Source organism: Elephantulus edwardii, unplaced genomic scaffold (genome assembly GCF_000299155.1).
Source record: "Elephantulus edwardii isolate Elephantulus edwardi_28Jun2011 unplaced genomic scaffold, EleEdw1.0 scaffold00210, whole genome shotgun sequence".
NCBI classification, from domain to species: Eukaryota; Metazoa; Chordata; class Mammalia; order Macroscelidea; family Macroscelididae; genus Elephantulus; species Elephantulus edwardii.
Window position 1 is genome coordinate 5335121 of NW_006399960.1, and position 12722 is coordinate 5347842.

The 12722-nt window shown below is 42.2% G+C and overlaps 1 protein-coding gene across 1 annotated transcript; it reads left to right on the forward strand.

The window, feature by feature from the left end:
* The first annotated feature begins 7402 nt into the window (after nt 1–7402).
* On the forward strand, nt 7403–8062 carry LOC102870740 (mitochondrial pyruvate carrier-like protein-like). Its single transcript, XM_006897526.1, has 2 exons — nt 7403–7544; nt 7632–8062. The coding sequence occupies exons 1-2, from the start codon at nt 7403–7405 to the stop codon at nt 8060–8062; spliced, it is 573 nt and encodes a 190-aa protein (XP_006897588.1).
* Nucleotides 8063–12722: the final 4660 nt, after the last annotated feature.

Genomic DNA, 12722 nt, shown 5'->3' on the forward strand with positions numbered 1-12722 from the left:
CAGGACAGAGCAGAGTTTAGGGCTGTTGTACATAGGGTCGCTATGAGTCGCAGGCGACTCGACGGCACATAACAACAACAACAAAAAAGATGTGTCTTGTTTTGTTTTCTAAAAAATTGAGGGGTATTTTTCAGATGTAAAAATCGAGTTTTGGGAGTAGGTTGGGCTCTATGAGGAGGAGTGTGGCATCAGGCTTGGAGGAGGACTCATCAACAACCTGTGTTATGCAGATGGCACAACCTTGTTTGCTGAAACTGAGGAGGACCTGACATATTTGCTACAGACTGTCTGGTTGTCAATGATGTTAAGATAGTGCTCTCCAGAGTTCTTCATTTTGAAACTAATATTTTTCCTTTTTGTAATTAACAAGCAATTTGTGAGAAGATACTTGGAGTCCGTAAAACCTTCTAGTTTTCACATCAGTTGATGAATCTTGTCAGAATAGATTAGCAATGCCACTCTATTAGGGTGCTCTGGTGGCCTGGTAGTAAGAAGCTGCACTGCAATCCCCAAGGCATGCAGTTCAAAAGCACCAGCTGCTCTGCGGGAGAAAGATGGGCATCCTCTGTGCAATTTACTGCCTCCACTGAAGGTTCACCTGTGCGCTGGTGCTGACTCCACGGCATACAACAACATCACTCTACTAGGGAACTCTGGTGGCTTAACGGTAAAGAATTGTCCTGCCAACACACAAGTTTTCAGTTCGAATCCACTGACTGCTCTCTAGAAGATAGGTGGGCAGTCTCTTCCTGTGCAGTTTACTGCCTCTGAAACTTCACTGAAGGTTCCCACTGAAGCTGTGGATCAGTTCTGACCCCATGGTACACAACAACATCATCACTCTGCTAGTTCCAGTATTTTTGTTTTTAAATTTTTTTATCTTGTGGCTTGAAAGAGTAAAATATGTCCTGGAATAGTGGCAAAAATATAAGTCTTCTGCAGTATGGTTGTGATTATAGAACATTGAGGATTTGCTATTTTTCTTTCTGGTTCTATCCTGTTCTTTGAAATATTTGCTCTTGAATTCTACCAAAGGGGAAGCAAATAGCACTGTGCCTCAGAAGAAGCTAAATGAATAAAACAATAGACTGATACATTGGCTCTGCTATTTTCAGTTACTGCTAAGACTAATTTTAGAGTCAGCTATGCCCATGATTCTAATCTTTTTCCTTCTGGTTTTTGGGTGGTTTCTTTTTTCTCATGTGACTGAGAGTTGGGTCATTATCCAGCATCTATCAATAGCTATGCAAATGTCAGAGGAGGGTGTGGTATTTCAGTTCTTCTGGTTATATATATTGGGACGTGCTCTGGTCTATTACTTCTGTACAGAGGCATAAGGGACTCTGCTGTGGTGAGCTCCCCTGTTTCATCTCTGCCTATTTCATCTGCACTGAGACCACTCCCCTCAGATCAAACAAGCAGAAGGCTGGAAGCACTTCCTCTGTCCATTGTCCTGTGTCATTTGCTTTCTCACTCACATGGCTGTAGATTTGGAACCAACTCCTAGCTCACCCTCCAGTGGGTTTCAGAGGCTGTAAGTCACAGGGAAGAAAGTTGCCCATCTTACTCCCGAGTAGCCTTGAACTGCCTATTTGAACGCCTTACCACCCAGCCACCAGAACTCCCTCTGCCCCATTTGGAGTCATTAGAACTATAAATCCAAACCTACTGCACTTGATTGACTTTTACTCACAGTGACCCTATCAGACAGCTCAGCTGCTAGCCACGATAACAGCAGTTCAAACCTAGCTGCGTCATGGGAGAAAGATGGGGTAAACTTCTGTAAAAATTAGAACCTCAGAAACCCTGTGGGGCAGTTCTGCTCTGTCCTGTAGGATCACTATGAGTCTGAATCTATTGCTTAGCAACAGGTTTTTAGGGGAGCTCTGGTGGCCTAGTCTAAGAAACTGTGCTCCAATCCCAAAAGTTGCTCCATGAGAGAAAGATGGGCAATTTACTGCCCCTGAAAACCTGGTGGCGGGTCAACTGTGGGTCAGTTTTAACTGGGTGGCACACAACCACCACAAAACAACAACAGGTTTTTAGCTGGTTAACTGGCTTGACTGTTACTAGAAAGTTTGGAGGTTCAAATCCACTCGGATACACCTTGGAAGAAAGGCCTGGCCATCTACTTTTGAAAAATCCACCACTGATTTTTCAGTGGTTTTATATAGGGTTGTACATAGCACTATCCTGCTCTGACACATAGTCAGTGTGACTTGGGATCAACTTTATGGTTTTCTAGGAAACAGGTTCCATGGAAGAAAGATGGACAATCTCCCATACTGAAAACCCACTGGACGGTCAGCTACCGGTCAGTTCCAACTCGACGGCATACTACAATAGTAAATAGCTAAGTTGTTGTTATTATGCACCATCAAGTCACTTGCGACTCATAGCGACTCAGAGCAACAGTTCTGAACCCTGCTCTATCCTGTGCCACCTTTATTGTCTCTGACACAACTACCCCCATTACCCCAGTCACTGAATCAATCCATCTCATCCAGGGTCTTCCACCCTCCCAAACATGATGTCCCTCTTCAAGGACATGTCCCACCTTGCAACATGCCTGAAGTATGTCACACAAATCTTCAAAATCCTTGCCTTCAAGAAGCAGCCTGATTTCACCCTCTCCAGGGTGAACCTGTTTGTTTTCCTAGCAGTCCATGGTATATTCAATACTCTTCTCCAGCTACAGCTCAAAGACATCAGTTCTCCTTCTATCATTCCGAGTCATTATCCAGCTTTCTGACGCATAGCAAGTAATTAGAAGACTATGGCCTGGATCAGGCACACCTTAGTCTCTAGACTAACATCGTTTCTTTTCAGTACTCTGGAGAGGTCCCTTATAGCAGATTTTCCCAGTGCAATTCATCTTTTGATTTCTTGGCTGCTGGTACCAAGAAGGTTGATTGTGGAGCCAAGCAAACTAAAGCTTTTAACCACCTCAATCTCTTCTCCACCTATCATAATGCTGCCAGTTGGCCCAGTGGTGAGAATCTTCCTTTTCTTGATGTTGAGCTTCAATCCATATTGAAGGCTGCAGTATCCTTCTCCAACACCACAACTCAGAAGCATCCATTCTTCTTCAGTCATCCTTATTCACTGTCCAATGTTCACATGCATAGGAAGTAATTGAAAAGATCATGGCTAAAATCAGGTGCACCTTAGTCTTTAAACTGCCATCATTGTTCCTCAGTACCTTGGAGATGTTCTCACCTCCCCCTTCTAATATTTTTATTGGTTCACATGCAATAATTCATAGACATTTTGTTTCATTCATGAACATATATTTTATATTATTTTTCATTTACATTGTTTCATACAAGCATTCATAAACAATGTATTTAATGTAATTAATCACTATTGATCTATGCCTCTTATTGCCCCACCTTTCAAGTACCCACTGAATCTTCCCTATTCTTTTATCCCTCCACCTAGCCGCTAGCCTCTACCATCCTAGCAATTTCCACCCTTCCCATTTTTCTGCCTCCTCCCCCCTTTCCTCTTCCCCTTTTGAACACTTATGCACATCTTACTAGTTATCTTTCTATTTTCACAGTAATGATCTTATGCAGTATGTGTCATTATGAGACTGAGTTAGTTCACTCAGTATAATGCTCTTTAGACTCTCCCATGTTACACAGTATTTTCTGAAGTCGTTGTTCCTTCATGCTGCAAAGTATTCCATTGTGTGAATGTACTACGTCAATTCACTTGCTATTGGACGTTTGGCTGTTTCCATTTTCTTGCTACTATAAATAATGCTGCTATAAATATACGTGTACATACAATATTCGTGTATTAGTTCTAATTTTTTTTCTATAATCCTAGCAGTGGAATAGCTGGATCATATGCAATTTCTGTATTCAGCTTTTTGAGAAAACAAACTGTCTTCCAGAGTGGTTCTACCATTGTACAATCCCACTAGCAGTGCATGAGAGTTTCAATCTCTCTGCATTCTCTCCAACATATATTACTTGTGTTCCTGTTAAACTTTGTTACTGCTACTGGGGTGAGATGATATCTCATTGTTTTGATTTGCATCTCTCTGATTGCCAGTGATTTTGAACATTTCTTAGTGTCTGTTGGCCATCCAAATGTCTTGTCTTGCTGTAGGTTTAGGTTTTTTTAAACTATATAGAAAAAGGGTTTTGATACACAAAGGGACTTGATTTTTAGAAGGTCCCATTTGTCAATTTTATCCTCTCCTGGTTGTACACTTGGAGAAGTTCTTGAGAACAGATTTTTCTAGTGCAAGATGTCTTTTGATTAGTGATAAGTTTGGTTTCATGAGAGTTGTCTGCCAGATTTCTCTGTTATAAAGGTGTATTTTCCCCCTCTGTAATTAATAAATAACCTAGGGAACCACTTTAAAAGTGGTTCCCCAGTAATCTTTCAAGTAATAATTCTAGTATGTTTTGAAAATTCTTAATGCGAAAACTGATGATGACTTTCTCAATGTTTTTCTCTCTGTCTGTGTGTGTGTGGGTGGAAGGTGGGTTGGTTGGTTGGTTGTGTGTGATGCATCATCACAATCAAGAACCCTGGATTAAACACGATAATCTATAGTCCTTAGATATTGTCACAGATAATGCCCAGGAGAGCCGTTTTGTCTCCACAATCCAGTGAAGGATCATATCATAATATTTAATTGTTCTATCTCTTTTAATTATGGAAGAGTTTCTCTCCCTTTATCACTCTGAGCTTGATGGAAGGAATTCTGTTGGCATAGTGGCCCATGTGGAGGACTGCTAACTGAAAGGTTGGCAGTTCTAACCTACCAGTGGCAGTGTGGGAGAAAGATGGGTTGCCTCCTCCCGTTAAGATTTATAGCCTCATACAGTTTTTTAAAAAAATTTCATTATTTTTTGTGTGTACCGTCAAATCAGATCTGATTGGTACAGGAGGAGATTGTTCCTCCTTCTCCAGCAGAGCATCTGGTGGATTTGAACCATACACCTCTGAGACTGTAGTTGCAGCTTCTTGCCACTAGGCCACCAGAGCTCGCCAACCTCATACAGTTTTGAGCCAACTCACTGGCAGTGGTTTTCAGAGTTTTCAAAACCTTGGTTGTAGACTATTCTTTAATTGAGGTTCATTTGACATTTTCACATGACTATTTTCAGGGTGTTCATGTTTGGCAAGATCCCAAAAGTGGTGTAGGCCCCCTGGTTTGAGGCACAAAAACACAGGCTGCTCCTTGGAGGGAAGGATTCTGAAACTTTGTCTGACATACTCTGCACATGTTGCAAGGAGTCCTTGGAGAGGGGTGTCATGCTTGGGCACTGGAGGGACAGTGCAGGAGAGGAAAACCCTCGATGAGATGGATTGATTCCGTCACTGGGGTCATAGGGGTAGGTATGTCAGAGACAGTGAGATTGGCACAGGATAGAGTAGGGTTTAGGGCTGTTGTACATAGGGTCGCTATGGGTCGCAGGTGACTCGACAGCACATAACAATAACAACAACTGAATAGCCCACAGACTGAAAAAGGAACAAACATGTCTTGGAGAAAGTGTAACCAGAGTGCTCTTTGGAGGCAAGGTGGTGAAGCTTTGACTCACATACTTTCGGCATCTTATAATGTGGCAAGTTGGTGAAAGAGAGGAAGACCTTCGACAAGATGGATCAACATAGTGACTGTAGCAATGGGCTTGAGTATATCAGGGATATATTCAGGTCCATTGTTCACAGCATTGCTATGAATCATAATGAACATGATGGCAGCTAACAACAACAACACTGGTGAATTTGGAACCAAGTTATATGCCTTTCAATGTTATTAACAATGAACATAACATCACCTTTGTTGCACATTTGCCAAAAATGTTCAACCCAAGTCTAGTCATAAAAAAAATCCCAATTAAGGACTTTCTGGAAAGTTACTGGCTTGGAAATCTTCCAAACTGTTAAAGCTACAAAGACAAAAGAAGCGGAGGAATTGTACTAAATTAAAGGAAATTAATCTAAAGGATTGTTGTTGCTTTGTGCCCTCCAATTCATTCTTATGGCTGTGATCTTTTTAGATGGCCTTTTTCCATAGCACTGCCATGTAGGTTCACGTTGATGACATTTAGATTACTAGAACAAAACAACAACAACAACAACAACAACAACAACAAAAAACCCACGGCCATGGAGTCCTAAATATTATCTGAGTGGATCACTATATTGTGGTTTAGTAGGAGAACACCCCTGTTTTCAAGAGACAGATGCTGAACTAATTAAGGATGAAATGTCTGCAAGTAACATGAAGGCAAATTTTGAAAAGATGGATGACATTGAGAAGAAAACCTATACACAGACAAAGAAGCAGTTGTCTGAAAAGAACAAGGAAACAACAGGCATGCTTTAAAATCAAGACAGGTATGTGTCAGGGATGTACCCTTTCTCCATACTGATTCAATCTGTATACTGAGCAAATACTTTGAGAAGCTGGACAATATGAAGAAGAAAGTGACATCAGGATTGGAGTAAGACTTAGGAAAAACCTATGTTATGCAGATGACACAACCATGTGAGAAGGACCTGAAGCATTTTCTGCAGAGGATCAAGAGGATCACTGTAACCTTCAATATGGATTCTATCTCAACACCCAGAAAAGCAAAATCCTCACCATTAGACATCATGATAGATGGAGAAAAGACTAAAGTTTGCAACAATTCCATTTTACTTGGATCCATAATCAGCACCCAAGAAATCAAAAGACATGTTACATTGGGGAAACTTGCTGTCAAGGGCCCTTCCAAGGTTCTAAGGATCAATGATGTCAGTTTAAAGATTAAGTTGTGTCTGACCCAAGCCATGGTCTTTTCAATTGCTTTTTATGCACGTGAGAGCTGAACAATAAATAAGGATAACAGAAGAATTGACACCTTTGATTTGTAATGCTGGAGAAGAGTACTGAATATCCTATGGACTGCCAAAAGTGCCAACAAGTCTGTTCGGAAAAAATGGAATTACGTGCTCTTTAGAGGCAAATACGATGGAATTTTGTCTCAGAAACGTTGGGTACCTTGTTAGGAGGGGCCAGCAATTCTTACAAAAAGGCTGAGAAGGATGGAGAGTCAGAGAAAGAGAGGATAACCCTGAACAAGATGACACAGTGACTCTAACAATGGGCTTAACTATATCTGAGATGATGAGGATAGCACAGGGCAGGGTTCTGATCCTTTGTTCACAGGGTTGCTGAGTCATAGCTGAGTCGATGGCACCTAACAACAAAAAAACCCAATGCATCTGGTTGAGGATCAACAACTGGTCAACAGCATCCACAGACCGGACAGACCAGCAAAGTTTCCTCTGCACAGATGAGAAGTAGAAAGGGCGGGAAGCTGAAACCACACCCTCACTATCCCCCGTGGTCGACAGTGCCCTGAGGGCTTCAAGACCACCACAGATGCACACGCGACTCTGTGCACTTTATGGCAGTGCCATGAAGGCGCGAGGCTATGGTCTCGTCATCCCCAATGCGACAGTGAAACATGTGACACTGCGCACTTTACGGCCGTCTCGAGAGGGCGTGAGGTTGCGTAGCCCGCGTGAGGGTCGATTGCGGGTTCACGGCCCCACAAGCCTTGCATCATTGTAAGCGGCTAATGGCTATTTTCATCACGCTAACGACTCAGCGGTCATAGCAGTGCTGGCGGCACTGGTGTGGAAGGCGAAGGAGTACATGCAGACCAAGGAGTTCCGCGATTACCTGACCAGCACACACTTCTGGGGGCCGGTGGTCAACTGGGGCCTTCCGCTGGCCGCCTTCAATGACATGAAGGCGTCTCCTGAGATAATCAGCGGCCGCATGACCACAGCGCTTATTTTCTACTCACTGGCCTTCATGCGCTTTGCCTACCGCGTACAGCCTCGAAACCTGCTGCTGATGGCGTGCCATGGAACCAACGTGGTGGCACAGAGTATTCAAGAGACCTGCTACCTGCTCTACCACATAGACGGTGCCCAGAAGAAGACCCCCGCAGACTCTGCAGACCCTGCAGTGACCAGCTCCAGCCAGGCCAGACCTGCCCCGCTCCTCCATCCCCCAAGTGATTTTCTTAAATGACTAAGTCCGATCCAATCTTTGCAGCTTGCCAGCACAGAATTTCTCCTACAGAAATTGCCAACTGAGGCCTTGCAGTGAAAATTGGGACTTAAACCGCAGTTTCCTTAATAAAAGCAGAAAATAGCAACGAATGAAACTGCTGAGTCTTGATTATTTTATAGAAACTATTGTATGGCTTTGTAAGGTGAGGGTGGATTGGCTGGGCTTCCTTTTTATTGGTTCGTTTATATGGAGAAGGGAAAATCCCCCCCCTCGCTTTAATAGGGAAAATGTTAAATTATCCATTAACTCATGTTTTTTAAAGGTCTCTGGAGAACATGTTTTTGTTACTTATTTTGGAATTCAGGCTTAGTAATACACGACTTAAAACTTGTTATAGCCACAAATTTCTATACACGAAAAAGAATTCTAGGTCAATTTATGCGGAGGAAAATGCCTTGAAGTGTTTAGATGAATTCTGTGGGATATCCAGTTTAGACTCTGAGGGAGTACTTAGTAAGGGGAACCCAGAAACTCTTTATGATTGGGAACAATTACAGAATCTTCTTGGAAACAACATGCAACTACCCCAGCAGCTGCTGAGGGGCAGTTACTGTCAGTCCTGGATTCTAGGTAAAGAGAAAACAGAAACAATCAAAAGCATTATTCTTTCCTCCTGCCTTCATCCCTGAAAATAAGTGGCCTTTCCCCCCTTGTTTTAGACACAAGTGAGGGTTACCATGAAGGCTCATCAACAACAGCCTAGACAATCCTGAGAATCCTGTGGCTGCTCCTGAGTTGGCTTAAAGTTGAGAATGAGGAGGGAAGAAACACAAGGTGGGAGTCGGGGGTGGGTGGATGCATAACAGGGATGGACTGTGTGCCTCCTTTACCTCTGCAGCCTTTCTCACTGGGGATTGCATGACCAGAACAGTATATTGGGGGACACTGCTGTGGAATCCTGATGACTCCATGCACAACACTGCTTTGTCCTGGGACACCCCCATGTTCAACCACAGATTGGGTTTTGGAAACCATAGGGGTTTCCACTGGCTAATTTTCACAAGTAGATCACCAGGCCCAGCATCATAGCAACATGCCAGCCACCACTGCCCTTCTGGTACCTTGGCTAGGAGTCAATCTTCAGTCTCATGCACAGAAAGCGAGGTCTACCTCTACTCCCTCTTGTAAATGTGGAGTGGTTAAACGTTAATAAAGATTTCAAACGCAAAGTAACTTGAGAGCAGCTATTTGAAAATCACTCCAAAAGTTCACAGCTTAAGACAACAAATACTATCTTACACAATTTCTAAGGGCTGGGGATCTGGGAGTGGCTAAGCTGGATGCTTTTTGCTCAGGGTCTCTCAGCTGTAAGTGGGGGCTGGAGGATCAGCTTCCCAGCTCACTCATCAAGGTGTGTCTGCAGGAGGCTTCAGCTCCTTGTCACATGGGCCTCTTCACAGGGCTGCTCACAACATGGTTTTCCTCAGCACAAGCTTTGTAAGAGACCTTAAGATGGAAACCACAGTCTTTTCTGACCTAATCTCAGAAGTGCTGTGCTATCACTTCAGGTTTAGTCTAATGGTCACAAAGACCAACCCTGGCACACTGTGGGAGGATAACACAAAGCCGGGAAGACCATGAAGGAGGGATCACAAGGGGCCAACTTGGAAGCAGGTTGCCACCCTATGGTTCTTTTTTTCTCTCCCCCTTTTATTATTTTTTAAAATTGATATTTTAATGAAAGTTTATAAAGAACTTGGATTTCCATTCATATACCCTATGGTTCTTAAATAAAAATTTTCATGTCTTATATTCTGAAATATAGTAACAAAAATAAAGCATGTATGACATTGTTCTCCTTCCCTAAAAGATGCTATGAAATGCTCAGTTTACATGTTTGTGGCTACTATTTATGTCTATATATCATCACAGAACACAGGTTTTAAAAGCAGGAAAGAACATTCTAGAATACAGTATCACTCAATATTTTAAGATTAATTTAGGTGATATTAATAAAACCAATTTTTTAAAGTGCTGAAATAAGTCAATCTCAAGATTTTTTATTGGAACATTCTTTGAATTCACTGCACATCACATGTGTAGAAATTAATATTTTTATATTTGTCTTATAAGATGAATTTTATAATTTTAGTATTATATTTCAATAAAGCAGGTAGGTTTTTATTTATCTGATAAGGAGGGAAAGGGTATTTGCTGATAATTTCTTACAACTTAGAGGGCAAAATGATTAGGGAAAATATCCAAGGAGCTCAACACCTCCACCCTAGCGTATACCCCACTATCAGATCTAACTTGTAATACCCCCACCCTTTGCTGCCTAGGATATGTTAAAAGTCACACAAGTGTTTAAGATAAAATCTTTCAAATCATTACCATAACCATCATTAGTAACCCCACTCAAACATAACCAAACTTTTCTGACCTTGACAATTTAAGAGTCTATCATTTCTTTAGGAAGCCAACATTTTTCAAACCAGCAGTTATAATCCCAGACATTTCTGTCTCTGACACACTCTAGTTATGTCCCCAGAATTTAGGTGTTTGGTGCTAAGTGTAATCTTTCAATCTTCTGAACTCCCTGGTAAAAGAACAAGCTAAAATATAAAGAACTGTCTTATCTTTGCCACTACATTGTTAAAACCATTTTTGTCCTCTGAGCCTTTCAAAACTATGAACCACTTATTGTGTCTCAGGGGATGGTTGGGAACAAATCACATTGCTGGACGAAGATGACAAAGCAGTCCAAGATGAAACAGAGAGCCCTCTGTGGAAGAAGCCCACCAACAGGGCTGCTTCTCATAACCCTGCCAAATTCACAGGCTATGTGAGAGCTGCAGCTGACCCTATGAGGGGGAGGCTACAACCTCATCCAGGGATTGTGACACAGAAGACTTGCACATCTGAATGTTATTGTTCTTGTCTCTTTATTCATTTGAAATTATAAAAGTTGTAATTAATTTCAAAATACATATGCATATATTTGCTGTAAAAATTTCATACAGATGAGGGAAACAAATTGGAAAAGTTAAGTCCCTTCTAACAAAGGACCCCACTCCCAGTTCACTTCCTTTCCCAGAGGTATAACAGGGCAAAAAGTTTCAGCTAAGCATGTAACTCTTCAGGCCTGTGTTATCCAAGATTACAAATGGCGGCACAGCATGCTGTGCATTGATAAGCATATTTTTTTTCTTCACCCTACACCCTAGAGGGAGCTCTGTTGGTAAGAAGCTTCACTGCAATCCCAAAGGCACACAGTTAAAATCCACCAGCTGCTCAGTGGGAGAAAGATGGGCAGTCTCGTCTCATGTGACTTACTGCCTCTGAAAACCCGTTGGAGGGTCAGCTCTGAGTCAGTTCTGACACACAACCACAGCTATGTCCTAGAGATTACTCAGTACACTGTACTGTAGCATTGTCTCACTCTTTGGAACAGCTGCGTATCATTCTGTAGGATGGACATGTGAAGTCTATTTAACTAGTCACCTTCTGATGGCTGGCTGATTGACAATGTGCTGCCAGCCTCTTTCTTGGCACTCTCCTGCAGAACTGGGCAGAAGGGAATAGCAGAACATGGCTGCAGGTGGGGCTGCTCTGCCTTTGCAGAGGGCTGATCAAACACAGTCTTTACAGGCAGCTAGCTTAGGACCAGGAAAAAAGTGAAATAAAACTCAGCTTTTATTATGTCAATGAACCATGCATGGAAGAAATAGCAAATGTTGTGTTGCATATAAATTTTACTAAGCCAAAAGCCAAGCTTATTGCCATTATGCCAATTGCTATGCGTAGCAGCCCAAGGGAGCAGAGAACTGTCTCATAGGATTCCCAAGTCTGTGAATCTCTATGGAAGCAGACTGCCACATCACTCTCCCCTGCAGCAGCTACTATCGGTTTTAACAGCTGAGTGCTTAACCACTGCCCTACCTGGGACCCTGAGAAAAATTTACCACAATTAAAAATGTAAAAAAACCAACCCCACAATAAATACTTCACGCTGTATAAAAAAGAATTAAAAAATCATCCCTGGAGAGTAACAAGTTTTGGTCCAAGAGTATCCAATATTTTGTTTTACCAGAATAAGGTCTACACCTCAAGGCTTATAAATATTAAACAAACAAAACCTTCTCATAGCGCCAAACGACAGTCCCAGCGAAGACTGTGGCGAACACTCTGGGATGTTTGCCTGGCACAAGAAAGGAGGGCTGAGATGGCAGCTGTGTCGCCTGTCACAGAACAAGCAGCCTGATTCTTTACCAAAGGGCAACCTAAAATGAAAGAGAACAGTTTCGTTGTCTTTGAGGAAAAATAGCTAAGTACTGAAGGCAGTTACTTACTCTTAAAAGTTTTTCTTATTGAAATTAACCAGTTGTTATCAAGGCCACAGTTAAAATCAAGGCATTATTTGACACTTCTACTTCAGGACCACAGTGCTTTCTGTCCATGTTAGAAGTGATTCACTTAAGATAGGCCCAATGGCTCCAGGTACATTTGCCTAAACAAAGCTGATGGGGATCTCTTATGTGAAGTATTCCACAGATGGAAGAGGCAGCCAGTGGAAACATGACACAGCTCAGTGTCCTTTCTTTCAAATCACAAGGGAACCTCAGACTAGACAAAGGCATGTGTTAGAGAACAGAGACACCAGAGATGAGCTGTCCTT

What these genes read in the sequence shown, in the direction of transcription:
- LOC102870740 (XM_006897526.1), top strand. Translation starts at nt 7,403, where the DNA reads ATGCACACGCGACTCTGTGCACTTTATGGCAGTGCCATGAAGGCGCGA. An exon ending in CGTGAGGTTGCGTAGCCCGC is followed by an intron (nt 7,545 to 7,631) that starts GTGAGGGTCGAT and finishes CTAACGACTCAG; the next exon opens with CGGTCATAGCAGTGCTGGCG.